The 21,591-nt window shown below is 40.8% G+C and overlaps 1 protein-coding gene across 1 annotated transcript in view; it reads right to left on the reverse strand.

Moving 5' to 3' along the window:
* Positions 1-13,229, reverse strand: part of PPM1H (protein phosphatase, Mg2+/Mn2+ dependent 1H) — a 259,333-nt gene extending 246,104 nt beyond the window's left edge. The window contains exon 1 of the mRNA XM_080811226.1: positions 12,813-13,229. Coding sequence (XP_080667352.1) covers positions 12,813-13,057 — 245 coding nt within the window. The 5' untranslated portion in view covers positions 13,058-13,229. The remainder of the gene's footprint in view (positions 1-12,812) is intronic.
* Positions 13,230-21,591: the final 8,362 nt, after the last annotated feature.

Here is a 21,591-nt window from a genome sequence, read left to right on the forward strand (position 1 = left end):
CTACACCTGTGCTGGTGGCCTTGTTGACCCCCAAAGTCCATACTAACTTGCAACATTCGCACTAAAACTTGATTCTGCTTCAGTAAAGAGCTTGGCTAACAGGACTCCCAAGGTAAACTTTAAGAGGGTATCCCTTATAGAACCCGACTCTTGATTTATGCCTCATCATTCAGAATTCCTCAGTATGTTACCCACTTCTAAGTAGCTATTTATAGTACAACACAGGATTTATTAACTGTAGAAAAAAGCCACCACCCAAAATGTACAGACTGGTTTTAAGACTCAAGGTTTCCAAAAACGTTAAAATATGAAAAAAGTACTTTAGAGGGAACATGGTAATTTGGCAAGATTTGGGCTGTTGTTCTCAGGAAACATGCCTATACTAAGAAAGTCTATTATACTGAAGAGAACTACTTTTTCTGAAAGACTTTATTTATTTATTTGACAGAGAGAGATCACAAGTAGGCGGTGGGGGGGGCAGGCTCCCCACTGAGCAGAGAGCCTGATGCGGGACTCCATCCCAGGACCCTGATATCATGACCTGAGCCCAAGGCAGAGGCTTAACCCATTGAGCCACCCAGATGCTCCAAGAACTATTTTTTAAAGCTTGGAAAAGCATTCTTTCATGTAAAACTTGATGTGCTAACATACCCTTATCTAATTTAAAGTCACCTGGCGATTAAGGCTTACTAATTTCCTTTACGTAATAAAATATCTTACACTCTTCTGTGACATTTTGTTCACAGGAATACGATGTCTTTTTATTAACAAAGAACTGCACAGGGAAGGATCAGGTTCAGGGATTCCATGACGGTCACCGGGATCGTGGGGCTGCATGAGATTCTGAAGGAACTTGTGTTCTCTCTGAGCCTCATTTTCCTCTTTTATTACACATGGAGAACCGCTGCGGACATTTCAGCATACTGGCAGGGGCTTAACAGCCATCCAGAGCTATACAGATGTACCTGGTGGCATCATTATTCTCTCTCATAAATACGGAAGCATAAAGTCCACACAGAAAGAAAATACAGGTAGGTAAGCACTTAAAGTTTACAGCTAATTAGAGAAAACTAAGTCAGAAACAGTATAAAGGAGAAAGCACTACGGATTCACATTCCAGAAGACCCAAGTGATCCGACCACACCAGGAAAAAGGCAGTGAGGCAGGTACTTTGATCTGCCTAAGCCTCCTAGTGGACAGTACCTACCTCAGAAGGAAGGAAATCGGCACAACGGAGTCTTTATTCACCAGCAGCAATTTTCAGACAACATGTTTGTCTTTACAAAACCGACTGCTCCTCCCCGTACTCGCCTGCCTGCTTACCGGCTGCCAGAAGGAACGGCGCGAGTTTTAAACAAATTTCCTACTGCTTTAATTAAACAGGAGCACAGCAAAGAGGCAGCTCATCTATTTCTCATTTTCGGTTCGTCCTCATCTAGAGCTCTCAGGTATGTGAATGCCAAGTGAGGACAAGCATGTGGACTGAGGGGTCACTCGCAGGGTGCCAATGGAATAAAAGTTAAATCCGGGTTGGCTCCTCCCACTTGGGTGACGAGCTGATTGGTGGTTTTTTCACCAGAGCCCGTCATAGCTACTAATCCTCCTTTCTGATTTACTGTGGAAAATACCTCAATAGCATAAATCAGAGCCACTGGACTAAAGGGAACATACACTTAAAAATATCAATAATAGGGGCACCTGGGTGGCTCAGTGGGTTAAAGCTTCTGCCTTGGGCTCAGGTCATGATCTCAGGGTCCTGGGATTGAGTCCCGCATTGGGTTCTCTGCTGGGTGGGGAGCCTGCTTCCTCCTCTCTCTGCCTGCCTCTCTGCCTACTTGTGATCTCTCTCTCTCTGTCAAATAAATAAATAAAATCTTAAAAAAAAAATAAAAATAATAGACTGATGGCCAGGCAAGTGATGAAGCAAATACAGCAAGATGCACAGAGTAGAATCTGGAGAGTGGCCATATGGGTGGTAAGAGTATAATGGTTTCAACTTTTCTGCATGTTTAAAAATTTTCATAATAAAGTGCTGGGGAAAAACAATTCAAAACTGTAATCACGAGAAGACAGTAGGCCCCACTGGAAAGACCTCAGACTAGAAGGAACGGCTGAAAGACAGAAAGAAGGGAAATTCTTAGCCTAAGGCCAGGAACTCTCAAAGTTTAAAACTGGAAAGTGTCTTAGGAATCCTCTAGGGCAGGACAAATATGTCATTTTATGGGTCTGTGAAAAATTAGAAAAATAGCAGTATCATAGCATTTTCAAAAAAGCTAAAAACTGCTCCTTTGCTGAGATTATTTGCCTCTACACTTCTGGGCTTTATCCTTTATTTAACAAAATGTTGGCAATAGATATACTGTCTGATAATAGATTTGGCTCCTTGGGTCACCACTTTGCAGTCAAATCTGATCACCTTTCATATCCTCCTCTCCTACCTGGATGTCTAAGCCCTTTACCTGCCTTCAGCAAGAATCTCCCTACCCATAATGTCTCCTCTTAGTAATTTTTCACCCACTATGTCCTCGCTCTGCTCATTAGCTATAAATCCCCAGCTGTCTTAGCTGTATTCGGAATAAAGTCTAATTCCTTTCCCCTATTAAAACGCTCCTATTGCAATAGTTTTGAATAAAGTCTTCCTTACCATTTTAACAAGTGTTAGAATAACTTTTTCTTCACTCATGCCTTTATACAGGTATGTATAAAGGTCTTGAGACCTTCAGGTACAGAGAACCAGACAGCTAATTACTGTGCTTGCTGGAAAGTATAGTTTCCTTCTGCTGTTTTACTTAAAGTCTCCAAATGCTGACATTTAAAATTGCCCAGAAGCATTAAGACCTTAAAAATAAAACAAACACCCTTCCTGCCCTCCCTTCCCCAATGCTGACCCCTTTCAACCTTATTACTCCATGATTTCACTTTAATTTCAAAGGATGACACTAAAAGGGGAAAGACTATTGACATAAAATTTTCTTGAGGACAATGACTATATCTTATTATATGAGCTCAAGAACAGGACCAATACTGGACACATAGTAGGAATGCAATGATTTCATTGATTGAATGAAAGAATGGAAGCGGATGGACTTATTTCCTGAGAATTTATTATGAAATTTAAAAATTATGAAAATTTTTAAACATGCAGAAAAGCGGATGGACTTATTTCCTGAGCGGATTTATTTCCTGAGAAAGGAAAAGTAATTCAAAAATAAATTCAAGGGTTTGGGAGAGGAATCAATCCTCTGTTCAAATCAGACAAATCAGGGAAAACTGTAAAGACAACTATAACAACCAAACATCTAGAATTAAAATATATCTTCCTTTAAAAATAATTTGTCAAATTTCCAAATGACAGGAGAGGGAATGTTTCCAATTACAAAGCCAGTGTTATCTTGATACCAAAACCAGATTAGGGCACAAGAAAGTTACAGGCCAATATTTCTGATGAACACAGATGCTCAACAAAATATTAGCTAACTGAATTCAACATCACATTAAAAGGATCACACATCATGATTGAATGGGCTTCATTCCAGGGATGAAAAGATGGTTTAATACATACAAATCGATTAATGTGATACACAGTAACAAAATAAAGGATAAAAATCATATGAACTCAATAGATGCATTAAAAAAAAAAGCATTTGACAATATTCAACATCCATTTATGATTTAAAAAAAAACCTCACAACAAAGTAGGTAGAGAGCGAATGTAACTCAATGTCATAAAGGCCACATATGACAAGTCCAGAGCTAACAACAGTATGCTAACTGGTGCTAACCTGAAAGTCCTTCCTCTAAGACCAGGAACAAGACAAGAATATCCACTCTCACCACTTTTATTCAACATAGCACTGGAAGTCCTAGTTAGAACAATCAGGCAGGAAGAAAAAGAAGGAAAAGGGAAAGGAAAGAAAAGAAAAGAAAAAGCCATCCCAATCAAGACATAAAACTGGCACTACTTGCAGATGACATGATATCAACAGAACTAAAGACTCCACTAAAAAACTGTTAGACTAGACACATGCAGTAAAGTTACAAGATACAACATCAATATACAAAAATCAGTTGTGTTTCTATCCACTAATAATGAACTATCAGAGAACTTTAGAAAACAATTCCATTTCCACTATACCAAAAAGAGTAAAATACCTAGATAAATTAAATCAAAGAGGTGAAAAGCCTGTCAATGAAAACTATAAAACACTGGTGAAAGAAAGTGAAGGAAGTACAAATGGAAAATGCATATCATGCTCATGGATTGGAAAAATACTGTTAAAGTGTCCAAAGCAATCTACAGATTCATGTAATCCCTATTATCAAAATTCCAATAGCGTTTTTCACAGAAATAGAACAATCCTAAAATATGTATGGAGCCACAAAAGACCCCAAATGGCCAAACAAATCTTGAGACAGAAGAACAAAACTGGAGGCATCATGTTTCCTGATTTCAAACTATATTATAAAGTTATGGTAATGAAAACAGCATGGTACGGACATAAAAACAGACACATAGATAAATGGAACAGAGAGCCCAGAAATAATCCCGTATATTTATGGCCAGTTAATTTATGATGAAGGAGCCAAGAATAAACAGTTGGGAAAAGTCAGTCTCTTCAGTAAGTGGTATGGGAAAAACTGGTATGGGAAAAGCCATATTCAAAAGAATGAAAATGGACCAATATCTCACACCATCCACAAACATTAACTCAAAATGGATTAAAGACTTGATGCTAGCTAAAACCATAAAATTACAAGAAGAAAATCTAGGTGGTACATTCTTTAACATAGGTCTTGGCAATAATTTTTCGGTATGACACCAAAAGTTAAGGCAACAAAAGCAAAAAAACAAACAAGTGAGACTATCCAAACTAAAATGCTTCTGCACAGCAAAGGAAACCATCAATACAATAAAATGAAAAGGCAACCTGCTGAATGGAGGAAAATATCTGCAAACCATATACCTGATAAGGTGTTACTATCCAAAATATATTAAAAAAAAAAAACACACACACAACTCATCCAACTCAATAACCAAAAAAGTCTGATTTTTTAAATGGGAGGAGAACCTGAATAGACATTTTTTCCAAAGACAACAAACAGATGGCTAACAGGAACATGAAAAGGTACCCAACATCCCTAATCCTCAGGGATATGCAAACTAAAACCGCGATGCAATATCGGCTTACACCTGTTAGAATGGCTATTATCACAAGGAGAAGAAATAACAAGCATTAGTTAGGATGTGGGAAAAAAGGAACCCTTGTGCTCTTTGGGTGGGAATGTAAATTGGTATACTATGGGAAACAGTACGAGCTTCCTCAAAAAATTAAAATATAACTAACCTAGGATCCACCAAATTCCACTTCTAGGTATTTACCCAAAGGAAATGAAAACACTAACTCAAAAAGATACCTGTGCCCTCATGTTCACTGCAGCATTATTTACAATAGTTAAGACGCAGAAACAGGGGCGCCTGGGTGGCTCAGTGGGTTAAAGCCTCTGCCTTCGGCTCAGCTCATGATCCCAGGGTCCTGGGATCCAGCCCTGCATCAGGCTCTCTGCTCAGCAGGGAGCCCGCTTCCTCCTCTCTCTCTCTGCCTACTTGTGATCTCTGTCAAATAAATAAATAAAATCTTAAAAAAAAAAAAAAAAAGACATGGAAGCCTCAGTGCCCAATGATAGATGAATGGATAAAGAAAATTGTGTGTGTGTGTACCTATATATATCACATACATACCTTATATTCTTATATATCATATAAATATATAGATAAGATATATGCGATATATATAGATATATACACACAATGGAATATTATTTGGTCATCAAAATAGGAAATCCTGCCATTTGTGACAGCATGGATGGACCCTGAGGACATGTGTTATGCGAAATAAGTCAAAGACAAATGCTATATGATCTCACTTCTGTGTGTAAGTCTTTTTTTTTTTTTTTTTAAGATTTACTTACTTGAGAGAGAGAGAGAGAAAGTGAGAAAGAGCATGAGAGGGGAAAAGGTCAGAAGGAGAAGATGACTCCCCGTGGAGCCGGGAGCCCAATGCAGGACTCGATCCCAGGACTCCAGGATCATGACCTGAGCTAAAGGCAGTTGCTTAACCAACTGAGCTACCCAGGCACCCATGTGTGTGTAAATCTTAAAACAAAAACCAAATTCATAAAGATAACAGATTGGTGAATGGTTGGGGGTGTGTGTGTGTGCACAAAATGGGTTAAAGTAGTCAAAAGGTATAAGCTTTCAGTTATAAAATACATCCTGCAGATGTAATGTACAACATGGTGACTATAGTTAATAATATTGTACTGTATATCTGAAAGTTGCCAAAACTAAATCTTAAAAGCTCTCATCTCTCTCTCTCTCTCTCTCTCTCACACACACACATCTTAACTCTGCGTGGTGATGGATGTTAACCAGATTTATTATGATCATTTCATAATATATACATATATGGAATCATTTTATGACACAGCTGAAACTAATACTATGTCAATCATATCTCAATGAAAAATCGTCCTCAATAATATATTTTTAGGAGTGCCTGGGTGGCTCAGTTAAGCATCTGCCTTCGGCTCAGGTCACGATCTTAGGGTCCTGGGATCGGGCCCCACACAGGGCTCCCTGCTTATGGGAAGCCTGCTTCTCCCTCTCCTCTCCACTTGTTCTCTCTCTCAAATAAATAAATAAAAATCTTCAAACATTTTTAAAAAGTGATATATTTTTAGGAAACAATTCTAGTATGCCATCAGTTTTATCAGTCGGTATTGCTGTGTCAGGAAGTACTGTGTGGTGGTACAGTATCAGAGATGTGTACTTAACTGGGGATGCAACACAGGATAAATACAATCTCAGAATGGTTAAATCTTCTGTCAGAAGCATCACTAGTCTTTGAAGGAAGTTGATCCAGTTTCCTAAGAGATAGCCCAGAAGCTCCATGCCTGAAGGGAAGACTTCATTATAATGTTAAATCTGAAAAAGGGGGATGGGGGTGGGAGTGGGCAGATGTGGTCACTGGGAGGGCATTAAGGAGGGCATGTGATGTAATGAGCACTGGGCATTACATGCAACTGATAAATTACTGAACTTGACATCTGAAACTACTGATACGCTATATATTAACTGTTGAATTTAAATTAAAAAATTAAAATAAAAAAAATCTGAAAAGGGGAGGAGAGCTTAATTGCCTGCTTTAAAATAGGAAATTAATACCTTCTGCAGGCTACCAGAATGGTAGGTGAAATGTTTTGGGTTACTCTGAACTTTTAACTCTTCCGCAAACAAGTGCTATGGAGAGTTTCGTGAAATAAGACACACCCCTCCACAGTCCATTTCTTTTTATCTTTATGCAAGAAGTGGAGAACCTTCAAGATTTTTCCATTGCCCAGTTAAACAGGAAGCTCCAAGGCAGGAGCTCTGCTAAGAGGTGTAAGAGAGATGGGTGTGCTAGAGGAGGTTCGAAGGGAAAAAGAAAGGCCAGGGGATTTCTGAGCTTCGGGTCAAGAGAGCAATGGTGGTTTCTTTGTCATTGGCTGCACAGCCAACCAATGTGATTTACTGGTAATTGTTCATTAATGCCAATAACTAGGGAGACAGAACAGCTTACAGATTCCAAAACAAATCTAAACACTTATGGGCTATTTGCTGGATTTAAACAACATTATTTCATCATGATTTTGAACTTTGTGTAACACAAAGAACTTAAAAGTAGTTTTGGTTTTTTTTTTTTTTTTTTTTTTTTTTGTGCCCATGTCTGGGTCACTTTTATAAGACAAGTACTAGAAAAAGAAAAGAATCACATAGTTATAGCTATAACCTAAGTAAAATGCTGCTGTAATTATTTCTTTCTGCACAAGTAAAAATTTGTCATTGACAAAATGCGAATAGGATGCTTTCATACAGACTATTCCATATTCTCTGGTATTTTCCACTGCCAGAGTTTCAGGCACAAACCCCATATCCACTTGTATCTCTCATTCCAGCCGATCACTGGTGAGAGAAAGGTTAGACAAACTGGACAAGAGAAAGTCAAATGGGCTCCCAACCCATGAAAAACTGAACCAAGTTCTAGGTCCCAGAAGCACGGGGACCACTTGAGGGGTATTTAAAGTTGTAGAGAGAAAGGAAGTAGCTGCCCTTTGGGGTCTCTGGGTCAGATGTTGTTTTCCATAGCCTCTCTCCAAGCAGTTCTAACAGTCTCAATCCATAATTTCAAAACCAAACTAAAAAATAAAACTTGCTACTGCAGGTTCGTTTTAAGATTTTAGCTCTGTGGATGTTATCTGTAACTAATGCTTTACAGAGCCTTACAACCAAGCATGTAGCCCTTAAACTCTTCAGCCACAATAGAAAGCTTTTTGAAGGGCCAGGAAATTCCACTCAGCCCAATGCCAATAAATACTGAATGAGTAAGTAAGGGTCTTCAGGCTCTGGATCCTTGAGTCTTATAAGGACTGCTTAAGCGAATTCTCTAGGTACATAACCTATACAAAATCTCTTCTGGAAAAGGATTAGCAGTAAGTGGCTAAAAAATAGAACATCTCTCAATGTTTCTGCCCTCCAAAATGTCAGCACTAGAGTTCAACTCTCCTCTAACACCTCATTCACCAAGTGATGCCAATTCTTCCTCTGGGGAAGGCATAAAAAGTAGCTCCCTCTCTGGAAATGTAAGCAAACCACTTCTGATTCAGGTCTTGAGTCACCAGCATCCCCCTTGTCCCCATTCTCTGAGCAATCTTCCTACCAATTCCATCCCTCTCAGGTACCTTCTAAAACAAAGGGAATTCCTCCTTCCAGGAGATACTGCACAAAGGGCAGTATTACTCCTAGCAGCCTAGACCCTACAGGTCTCTCTCGCCTTCCCTATTTCAGCCATTTTGCCCATTCAGGATGTGTTTTTGCAGGAAGAGTAAGTATAGTTCAAGGTTTGAGGAAGCGGTACAGTACATCTGACAGAGGGCTGTGGCAAGATAACACCAGTGGTTAATCTTGGGTACAGATGAATGAATCATAGTTTATTACACTGTAAGGAGGCAGTTCGGTGGTGTGGGCTCTGGAATCATGCTTGGGTTCAAATACAAGCTCTGCTAAGGTCATGGAACTCTGGGAAAGTTGCATAACCATTCAGTGCCTCTGCATTCTAATATATATATATATATATATATATGTATATATTCTATTTTATAGAAAAAATATATATTTCTATTTTATAGAATTTTTTCACTCTGAAAGTCATTTACTTACATAATGACAGTAATAATATTTATAATATAAAATCACAATAAGATTTAAATGGATACTGGAGAATAAAATACTATTTTAAAACAAAATGAATAACAGATTACCATATATTGCATTAACTTTATGTTAAAACTTATTATAGTTTTCTCACTACTATGATTTATGTCATGTCCATTCTTGGAAAATACTGTAGGAAGCCTATTAACTTATTTTTAAATGTTTAATTTATATGTAATCAAGTGTCACCAAATTAAGTTCACTGCATTGCTATTAATTTTAGTTAGGTTTTTTTTCATTTAAGAGAATCTTGTGGATATTCAGATTTGCCATCAGTCGTCATCAAATTTGCCTTTTTTCAGTTTAAAAAATTATATTCATTTTTTAATCTTTATTTTATAGAATATTTCTATAAAGTATTCTACTCTATAGAAAAAATATATATTTCTATTTTATAGAAATATATATATATTCTATTTTATAGAAAATACAAATGTTACTGTCTACTTTATAGGGTTGTTGTGAGAATCAAATTACAGGATACAAATCTGGATAGAGTGAAATCGCTAGACAGTAAGCACCAACTTTGTTAGCTATTATTAGCACCATGTATATATTTTAAAAGAAAGAGGTAATTCTCTATGTACTGACTTGGAATAAAGTCCATGACAGTGTTTTTCTGAAAATGCTACAGAATAACATACTTAGTAGAAGTCTATCTTGGAAAGAAAAAAGAAACACATGATACATATTGACGAGTGCATCCAAATAAGTCTAGAAAGGCACACACACCACTCAAACACTAAATCGCAGTCATAACCCCTAGGGAATGTGTGTGTGTGTGTGTGTGTGTGTGTGTGTGTGTGTGTGTGTGTGTGTGTGTGTTGGGTGGGGGGGAGGTTTCCTATATTTGTATACGTATAGGTCTTTGCTTGAATTCACAAGTACATACTGATGTAGGTAATACTGGGGTCCAGAGCTGATGGCCAATAGGGAATTCTTGAGACATCTTCAGTGCAAAATGGTGGTTTTATTAAAGCACAGGGACAGGACTCAAGGGCAGAATGGGCTGCCCTGGGGTTGTGAGGGTTGGTGATTATGTCCTTTCAAGTTGGGAGGGGGTTAGGGATAGCGTAATCTCTAAGGAATTTTGGAAACAAGTTTCCAGGCAGGGCTATGGTTAGAGAAAGGTCATTTATTACTGTCTAATAAAACCTTAGTCATGAGACCCTTCAGATGTGTATCAGTGGGCCATATGCTGGGGGATGACTGCTAACATGTATCTTGGGGAATAGAGATAAAGGAATTCCCAAAGGAATTTTTATATGTTAAAGTAGACTTACAGGATCCTGGGTAGTTGGACTAAGATCGCCTCTTGCCCTTAGTTAAGTGTCCACATCGAGGCAGTTGAGTTTTCTAGAGGAAGGTCACTCTGCCTGTTTCAAGGACTTGTCAATAGACTGTAAGCAGCAAGGAAATTAAACTTTTTCTTTTGCCTTTTTTCCCCCACATCATGTACTACATTTATAACCAATTTTTAAAATTAAACATTTTACAGTGGGCTTTCTAACCTTCAATTTGAACATTTCTCACTTCCAGGTCTAGGAAAAGGTGAACTTCTTGGAGATAAGGAAATGGAGGCCCACCTAGGAGGAGGGAGAGCCTTGAAGTCCCATCTATCCCATCTACATGTCTCATTTCAGATTCCCTTACAGTCTCTAAAGTCCTTGGCACATTATGCGCCTGCCATAGGATCCAAACATTCTGAATTCGGTTGTTTTATTCCCCTTTCCTTTTCTTCCTGTTTGAGGTCTTCCTTCTATTGCGACCAAGTAGCTTTGACATGTGTTTTAACATCTTCCTTCCTCTCAGAACTTTCTCACCATTTGCTTGTCATTCTGTCCCTCAGACAGGTGCCCCTGCCTTGGGAAACCCACCGCGAGTGACAACTAGCCAGGTAGATCGGGGGTTTTTGGCAGGCACACAATTGTAGGATAAGTGGAGTATGCCTCCAAGCTATTTTGCTTGCAACGCCTCTAAATGGACTTTTAAGCTTTTTTTTTTTTTTTTTTTTTTTTTTTTTTTAAATTTCATTCAAGAAACGGTGTTTGGTATGTTTGGGCACTTTTTCCTTACACAGGTGCTCATTTTTGCTTTGGCTTTCTCCCGGAAGTTACAATGCTATCTCGTACCTCCCCCAACACGACGTTCTCTACCATACTTGTCCTTTATTAGGAGTTAATTTTTGTTTTAGCACCCGGCGTGCTCACTAGTCTTTTCACCATTTTTCACACTCCCTATCCCTATTCACGTTTTCTATTAAAACCCAGGGAGAAAAGATCATACGCTGAAAAGGGAAGGAAAAAAGGAATTCCAGAGTCTAGTTAGGGCGTCTTCCCTGCCGTCTTTCGCACCGGAACCCGGCGCTTCGGGAACCATGCCTGCCCGGGGGTATCCGGGCCACCAGAAAAGGGTCAGCATCAAAGCGCCCAGGCGTCGGGAGAGCGGATTGGTTCCCGGGCGAACCAATCAGCGAGCGATGCTGTTCGCGGATCGGGGAGGGCCAAGATTATAGAGCGGATGGAGTTAAAGGAAAAGGGCCAGGTGTGCCAGGCACCCGCGTTCTGCGTGCACTTGTGCACCCACCGGGTCATTGTTAAGCCCGGATCTCCGGTCTCCTAAATTCCACCCTCCGAATTTCCCATTTCATAACGCTGAGTAGGGTGATAAACATCACGTATCCTACCATTCATAAGAGGGTCATTAATAGTCAATGGCGGAGAAGCTGGGGGTCTGGGTTGGGGGCGGGGGGAGGCCATCAAAACCCTTCTCCTTTCCCAGTTCCTCTCCAGGTCGACAACCTAACTGAATCAGTTCTTGAAATAGTAAATCACTCAAACGTTCGCTTAATCGCCAAAGCTGATTACCAAAATGCTATCGTTAGACACCTGAAATAAGTTCCCCCTCCCCGTGGGTTGGGGGAAACAGTACTGGCATTTACCGAACGCTCAGGCTTTTATTACCTGCTAAAGGAGAAGGGAGCAAGGCTTAGGCTAAGTCAGAGAAACTGAGCCCTTCTGAAATTTGCAGCCTCGCACATGAACGCCGCCCCCCCCCCCCCCAAGCGCAGCGACAGCTCCTCGCGACTCTACCCCACAAACTTCATGCGGAGGCGCAAAGATTTTGGGGAGGGTGGGCGCTGATACCAGATTTGCTTGCTGTGCTTCAAACTTCACCAGAGCTGTTCTACACACTTTCTTCCAAGTGTCACAGCCCCCGGACTCACGGACCGGTTCAATCTTAGCTTTCCCACGGTCCTGCGCTGCCACCCACCATCCACCACCATACCCGGGCTGGAGACGCTGCGTCCTTGGGGATGGGGGAAGGGGGAGTTGGGGAAGAGAGGAAGGGCCAGTGTAAAGTAAAGAGGTCCCCGCTGAGGCCTGGACGCCGGCAGCCCCTGGAGGGCCCTGGGGCCGAGGAAGAAGGAGAGAGGAGGCTGGAACCGTGCGGGGAAGGGCCGCGAGGAGAGCAGGGGCGCCGCCGGTGTCGCTACACTCACTCTGCGTAGCCAGTGGCCCAGGGCAGCCGCCGGGTCTCCTTGAGGATGAGGATGGGGCGGGCGATGTGGTCGGCGCTGCACTCCACCTCGTCCTGAGACAGCCCCAGGAACTCCGGCCGCCCATAGGGGAAGCGCAGGGGCAGGTCCGAGCCTCCACAGCCGCCGCCGCTGTGCTCGGAGCCTGAGCTGCCAGCCATGATGCCGCCCATGAAATTGGCCACGGCAGATTTCACTCGAGTGAGCATATTACTCCGGCGTCCTGCAGCAGCGGTGCGAGCAGGAGGCGGCGGCAGGGGCCCGACGAGGCGCAGCGCGGGGCATGCAGGCTGCGGCGGGCGCCGGGCGCACTGGCAGCCGGGCCGCTGGGGCGCGCCGCGCGGCTCCCGGAGCCTAGTGCTGCAGGGGGCCGGGCCCCGGCCTCCCGGGCTCCGTGCCGCCGCCGCCGCCTCCCCCAGCTACACTTCCGCAACGGAGCGGCATGGAGCGGGCCGGCCGGGCCCGGAGAGACGCCGCGCGCTCCGGGAGCGGCTGGGCGACCGCAGCGGCAGCAGGTCCCTTCCCCGCCCTCTGCGCTCGGCTCCTGCGTGAGCGGAACTGAGCCCACCCGGCGAGCCAGCAGAGCCGGCGCGGCTGCTGCCACGGCTACCGCCGCCGTCGAGTCATGTGATAATCAGGCTGCAAGGGCTCGAGCAGCTGCCGTGGCCGAAGCTCGGCCCCTCCCCTGCCGGCCCGAGCGCCGCTCGCACCGGGATCGTGACCTCCTGGGGGAGGAGGAGCCGGGCTGGGTCCGTACCTGGCTGAGGGGATGGGGGCGCTGTGAGCGGAAGGCCGCGTACAGGTGTTAGGGGAGGTCACGTGGAGCCGGGCAAAACCAGTTGAGGAATCCACTCGCTGAGGAGTGCTTGCCTACGCCTTCGGGGAAAGGAAACTTCGGGAGCCCAAGGGGAAAGGGGAGACAAGTGGAATCTTGGTGGGGCGAGTCCACGGTGCGAAGGCAGTGGAAATGAGAAACAACTGGTGTAAAAGACTTTTCAGAGCTGAAACAAAAAAACTCAAGGTTTGCACAAGAATTATTGAAAGTTTTCTCCTAGGCATTTCTAGAATTACTTTTTTAAAAAATTTTATTACCACCACACGCATCGTTATCTGCAGACAAGCTCTATTTTGAACCCAGAATAAGCTAATGGAAAGAAAACAGAAGGTTAGATACACGCCCTGTTTTACCTAGTACTTAACTGTTGAATGGATTATACAAGCATGTTCCTCCAACATAACAACAAAAATATCTTTTTGAAGCTTATCCTGTTTACCATTGAGACACTTAATGTAGACTATTAAGCAGAAAAATGTCTGAAAAGCCAACTAATGAATGGGTTTTATCAGAGGTGACATTTGTTAAATATTGGCTTAATTTTTTTTTTTTTTGCAAGAAAGCTATATCCCGTTCGTGTTTACTTATTCTGTATCCTGTTCCCATGTTTACCTACCATTTAATTTGCCAAGATTCTGTGTTACTGGTGGAGTTACACATTCTGAACAGCTCTCTTAAAGTTCAGGAGGGAATACAGGCCTTCATTCTTCCAAATGAGTGGGAAGGTGGGGAGAGAGGCCCAGGTATTGGAGGGAAAGTAATCCTTCCAAGAGGAATTGGAATTTTTGCTCTTAGGTGAGGCCTGAGTGAACCTCACTGACACCCCTTCTATCATATCTATAACATTTTTAAAGTCATTTTCCCCTTTGGCTTTTTCACAAATAGGTACTCCAGTTTATAGCAAATAATTATGTAAAAAAAAAAAACTTGCAAATGTTCAGTGAGGTACCATTCCTGTCAATGAGTTTTTATTACTTTTCACAGAACAGAAAAATAATTTTAGCTTGGACCCCTTTCTCTAATTTTAAAACTTGGGGCAGGATTCTAAATAATGTAAAATCTAAATGAACAACAACAACAAAAAAGTCTTCTCAACCTTTGCTTTGCTAAACTATAAACTTCTACATGGAAAAATTTATGTAGTGGCTAAATATCTAACCAACCACATGCTCTGGCATCCACTGAGTCCCACATAAACTTAGAATTCCTTTTATCAAGCTTTTGTCATAGAACAATGACCCTTTACCAATGTCCTTTGGAAACGTGGGTGACTAACCTCTATTGAGATTAATTTACTGTGTTCTGACCTTCATTTCACTTTAAGCAAGGCTATAACAAGGCTTTAGTATTTCCTAAAAATTGGATTTCTAAAAATTTCCTGTCGAATTTATTTTCAGCTTAAAGTAGTACCTGATCATGGTCAATAAGTAAGTAAAATCTGATAGTACAGAACCATAAATGAAAAAGCAAAAGACTCCAAAAATTTCCCTACTACTGTAGGGAGATCACTACTGTTAATATTTTCCCTTGGCTTCCAAAACTTATCTCAAATAGGATATTTGGTATAATTGAATTTGGTAGTGTTAGCCAGATTTGTGAATCAAAATTTTGTAGGCAGTTCTTCTGTTTCTCTGTCACCTGAGTATTATCTTTCATGGGAAAGTGTTGATATATCTTTAGCTTCGCAAGGCTAGTTTGTTTTGCAAAGACAGGCAAACAGACTTTCATACCTGTTCTCCTTTGAACATTTCTTTTTTTTTTTTCCTTTGAAGATTTCTATAGTATGAGTGTTCACCACTAATTAATGAATCTACTACTATCTTTATACCTACCTCAAAGACCAGTGTTGCATTACAGGATTTTCTTGAGAAATATTTTCCATGTAATTTACTCCTCAATTATGTCATTCTTGAAGACCAGCTGGGAAGTAAATTCTGATTAAAATGGGGTGGTCATGGGATGCCTGGGTGGCCCAGTCGGTTGGGCATCTGCCTTTGGCTCAGGTCATGATCCCAGGGTCCTAGGATCAAGTCCTGCACTGGGCTCCCTGCTAAGTGGGGAGCCTGCTTCTCCATCTGCCTGCTGCTCCCCCTGGTTGTGTGCTCTCTCTCTCTCTCTCTCTCTCAAATACACAAAATCTTTTAAAAAAATGGGCTTTTAGGAGATCCCCAGGAAAAAATGCCTTTCATATCTATTATAAATGCAAATTTGGAGTATATATGCTTCCAGCTTTAGGATTAGTGATTGCCTGAATTCAAGTGGTGTGAAAATCAGAAATTGAGAGACTCTCAATGTTACCCACTCTATGTATGTCCCAGTTATCAACAGATATGCTTCATTTGTCTCTTTTGTAGTTTCTTTCCCCTTGGAAAATGAGAGTTTCAAGACTTTAACAGAACATTCGTTTATAGTATAGCTGCATGGACCTTTTACTTGGTTGCTCTTTATATAACTATAATCTCATTTCCACACCTCTAATACCATGGCTTTGACTACACAATGGTTATGCCATCAGTAAGACTATTTTCAGGAAAAAAATAAAAAGTCTGGATAATTTCTTCAGTGAAAACATCACAGATTCCCCTAAATATTTAATTACAAAGAAAAACCAGATTCAAATCAAAACCACATTGAGATACCACCTTACACTTGTTAGAATGGCCAAAATTAACAAGACCATAAACAATGACAGTTGGAGAGGCTGTGGAGAAAGGGAAACCCTCTTACACTGTTGGTGGGAATGCATGTTGGTGTAGCCACCTTGGAAAATGTTAGGTCCGTTATTAAACGAAACGAGACTGAGACAAAGTGAAAGTTATTTAAAGCTTTATTTTATGACAAGTATTAGAAGTCAGACTGATTGGCCAGGGGAACGAGACTGAAACAAAGTTAAAGTTATGCAAAGCTTTATTCTATGCCAAGCATTAGAAGTCAGACTGATCGGCCAGGTCTCCGAAGGTCTCCGAAGGGAGTGACCACCCCCCAACTTACAGGCTGACTTTTATAGAGCAAAAGCCAGGCCACACATAGGTGGTTAATGAGATTGTAACATTGCATAGTCATGTTAGGCCACACGCAGGTGGCCAATTGAATTACAATTTACCCTATAGTAGCTATTTGAACTAACCTATTACTCTGGTCAGAATTGGCACTCAAGTTTGGTGCCCAAAAGGCGGGGTTTACATTCTTTGGTGGTTAGGGAGACAATATGTGTGCTTTACTGATTGGATGTGTCCACCTGGCCTGACTCGTCCTTGTATTTTGGGCTCTGTTATCAAGAACTGGCCGACCTGGCCTTGTATTCTGGGCTCTGTTATTAGAAACTAGCCAACCATATTTTACTGGTTTCCCAGACTTGCTTCTAAGTAAGTTTCTCGGGGGGGGGGGGGGGGAGGGAAGGGGGAAGGGTCAGTTTAAATTTTACTGCACAAACAACAAAATGGCTTTTAACTAAGATGGAGTCGCTCTGGCTAAATAGGCCCTTACAGAAAACAGTGTGGAGATTCCTTAAGAAATTAAAATTAGAGCTACCCTATGAGCCTGCAATTGCACTACTGGGTATTTACCCCAAAGATACAGATGTAGTGAGAAGAAGGGACATATGTACCCTAATATTCATGGCAGCAATGGCCACAATCGCCAAACTGTGGAAAGAGCCAAGATGCCCTTCAACAGATAAATGGCTAAAGAAGATGTGGTCCATATATACAACGGGATATTATGTCTGCATCAGAAAGGATGAATATCCAACGTTTCTATCAACGTGGACGGGACTGGAGGAGATTATGCTGAGTGAAATAAGTCAAGCAGAGAGAATCAATTATAATATGGTCTCACTTACTTGTGGAGCATAAGGAATAACGTGGAGGACATTGGGAGAAGGAGAGGAGAAGTGAGTTGGAGGAAATCAGAGGGGGAGACGAACCATGAGAGACAGTGGACTCTGAGAAACAAACGGAGGGTTTTGGAGGGGAGGGAGTTGGGGGGTTGGGTGAGCCTGGTGGTGGGTATTATGGAGGGCACATATTGCATGGAGCACTGGGTGTGGTGCATAAACAATGAATCTTGGAACACTGAAAAAAAATTAAATTTAACAAATAATAAAAAATTAAATAAATAAATAAATGATTTAATTTAATTTGATTTTTTAAAAAGGGAAAAACAATACCTTATGGAGGAATAACATGACAGACATCACATAAAACAAGTGATCAAGTTAAATCACTGGTAGTGAGACCTATTAAAGCCTTATGCATGCTGACGTCATGCAGTAAAAAGGGCACATCGCTTATGTGGTCTGCCTCCCCAAATCCTCGACCTCACTATAACTATGAGAAAACATGTGTCAAACCCCAACAGTGGATAGTCTACAAGATACTTGACCAGGTATCTTCAAAAGTGGCAAGGTCCTAAAAAACAGGAGGGACTGAGAAACTGTCAGATTGCAGACAAAGGAGACACACCACTACAATACTGTCACAGTGTGAATTTCTTAGTTTTGATGTCAGCATTAGGGGAAGCTGGGTGAGGGGTGTGTAGGAACAAAAATTTTTTCCAAAAAAAAAACGAAAAACAGGGGCATTTTGATTCCAGTTGAAAGCAAACACCTGTTTGGAAGTCAGGCCAGGAGATGGATGAATAATGCCCTTCCAGGGCTCTCTCTCACAGCTGTAGGTTCATGCCTCCTTCATGGTGCTAATCTTGTTTCGTAAACTAGTAGCTTACTGATGTCTTCCCGTTAGGCAGTGAAGTCCTACAGAGGAAGGACATTCTTATTATCTTTGTATTTCCAGCACCTAGCCTAATGCCTAAGTAATAGGGTTCTGTTGGTAAATTATTCTTTAAAAAAATTATATTCAGCAAAGACAATGACTTGTTTGAATGACCAAATCTATGATATTTATAACCTCTGTTTTCTTGAAGATTTTTCTCACTTTATCCCTATGTTAAGCAGACCTTCTTTACAGTCTAATAAGAGAAGGCTTAGCTCCCTTTAGATAATGTCAGGATTGTTAATAAATGTGTATCAAGTCATGGGGATCTCTGCTTCAACCTGTTATGGCTCTGAACAAAAATATGACATTAAATATTTAACATTAACTTATTTTTGCTTCCAAAATAGTTTAGATTCTGGTTTCATATGTAGCAACGTACTGTCTGAAAACCCCTGACATTGAAAGGAATATATTTTTCATTAAATGAAACCATTTATTTATAAATAATAATTTTCTTGTGAACCAAGAAATTTATAGCTAATTTTTGAGTAGAATTATAGTGCATTTGCAATTTTTACCTCCATCAAATCCAGATATTCCCTAGATTACAAACGTCCAATTTCAAAACCTCTGGCACATTCAACCAATGGATTATACCTGACTTTTCTTATTACTTTCCCATTGGCCACCTTCTATAGACTGTTCTTTCCCTTGCTTCTATCCTCTTAGACTAAACCACTTTGTAAATGATACAAGAATTATATCAAACTGTATCTCTTCCACATGATTCCTGGTCCCCTATTACCTACTTTAGATTAGACTCTGAAATGAGAAAACATATAAAATGGACAAAATAGTCATTCCAATCTCATGGGGCAGCTGCAAAGACCAAGGAGATAATAGTTGTAAATATGAAACAGTTAATCCCCAGGTTATCACCCTCTTCTAGTTAAGTGTATTTTTTCCCTTAGGTACTAAGGGAAATTTTAATATTAAGATTTTTAAATCATTTCCTTTTTCTATTTTCCACTTACAAGGATGAAAATAATTATACCTGCCTCCTAGGATTATTTTGATGAATAATAGAGTAACGGGAAAATTGCTAGTACTCTTCCTGATACAGAATAGGTGGTTAGTAAAAGCATAATTAATGTTATGATACAGTAGTTCCCTTTATCTGCAGCTTTGCCTTCTGCAGATTTAATTACCCCACAGTCAACCCTGGTCTGGAAGCAGATGATCCTCCTTCTGATGAATCTTAAGCTCAAAAGCAGCCTAACACAATGTCACATCAGAAACATTCACCTCATTTCATCTTATCACGTAGGCATTTTATTATTATCTCACACCATAACAAGAAGAGTGACCATAGTACAATCAGTATATTGGGTTTGGTTTTTTTTTTTTAAGATTTTATTTATTTATTTGAGAGAGAAAGAGAGAGAGGGAGAATAAGCAGGGGGCAGAGGGGTAGGGGAGGAGAAGAGGGAAAGACAGAATCACACTCCCCACCAAGCAGGGAGCCTGATTCGGGGTTCGATCCCAGGGCCCTGAGATCATGACCTGAGCCAAAGGCAGACACTTAACCAAGTGAGTCACCCAAGTGTCCCTACTGTTATAAAATATATAATATATAAATATAATGTTATAATATATAATAGGTGCCCCTATTGTTAAAATGATTTGATTTTATTAGTAGTTCTCTCACTCTGCCTAATTCATAAATTAAACTTTACCATGTGTACGTATGTATAGGGAAACATAGTACATATAGGGTTAGGTACTATTCACAGTTCCAGGCATCCACTGGGGATCTTGGGACGTATCCTGCTTGGATACCAGGGAACTACTAACCTGACAACACCCTGCACTGTGAGGGAGGAGGATTTGACACACGTTGTTTCCAATGCTCTTAGCCAACATTGTAAGTTAAACATTGTTTCTAATGTTCTTAATCAACACTACCAGTTTACTATTGAGAAAACTGAGGTTGGGAAAAGATAAATGACTTGCCCAAGACCACACAGCTAGAAATGAAGCAACACCCAGTTCTGCCAAGTACTTTCTTTAACATTCCATCATATTGTTTACTTTATAAACTTTTTTTTCTAACTTTTCCATGCAAAGATCTGGTATTTCAGTTACTTTGAGGATTTTGTAAATTTTCTTTGGATTTGTAAATAAAACAACCCCTTAACAACCTTAAGTAGAATGTTATAAGTATAATAATGTCATTTGGAAGTTGTTCCAACTTCTTAACAAATGACTTTCCAGAGAGGTTTTTATTTTTTTAAGCTTTTATTTTAATTCCAATTAGTTAACACACAGTGTTATATTAGTTGCAGGTGTACAGTATAGTAATTTAGCACTTCTAGACAGAACTTGTTTCTAAGTTGGGAATTGCCTGGGTCATGCTGAAGTCATGTAAAAATTCTAGATTCTATTCAACAGAAAATATCTTTTTAAAAAGTTTATAATATTACCAATCTGTTTCCAAGCCTTCCATGTTAACTTCTCTTTTCAACTATAATTTATTCCCCCACTCTCCTGCCATTTTAAAATTCCTGCTATCGGGGTGCCTGTGTGGTTCAGTGGGTTAAGCCTCTGCCTTCGCATCAGGTCATGATCTCAGGGTCCTGGGATTGAGCCCTGCATAGCACTGTCTTCTCAATGGGGAGCCTGCTTTCACCCCCTCTCTCTGCCTGCCTCTCTGCCCACTTGTGATCTCTGTCAAATAAATAAATAAAATCTTAAAAAAAAAATCCTCCTCTCATGATTATTTTTCCAACATAATAGTGGCCAAAGTAGCCAATGAAGATTGTTTATCGAATGGGAAAATCACTGTTTGCTCAAAGAAGGGTATGTAGTTTGCAAAAATTCAGAAATCAAGCAACTAAAGACAGCTTCTTCCCCCCCCCCCAAAGATTTTATTTATTTCACAGAGAGAGACTGACAGCGAGAGAGGGAATACAAGCAGGGGGGAGTGGGAGAGGGAGAAGCAGAGAGAAACAGGGAACCCAACGCAAGGCGGGACTCAGGGTTCAATCCCAGGACACTGGGATCATGACCTCAACTGAAGACAGCTGCCTAACTGACTGAGCCACCCAGGCGCCCCTCAAGACAGCTTCATAACTAAGAACTATAAACTCAAGTTACTTTTATTCTCCCAAAGATCAGTCTTGTTCTATGCAAG

This window comes from Martes martes, assembly GCF_963455335.1.
Source record: "Martes martes genome assembly, chromosome: 8".
Classification (NCBI taxonomy): domain Eukaryota; kingdom Metazoa; phylum Chordata; class Mammalia; order Carnivora; family Mustelidae; genus Martes; species Martes martes.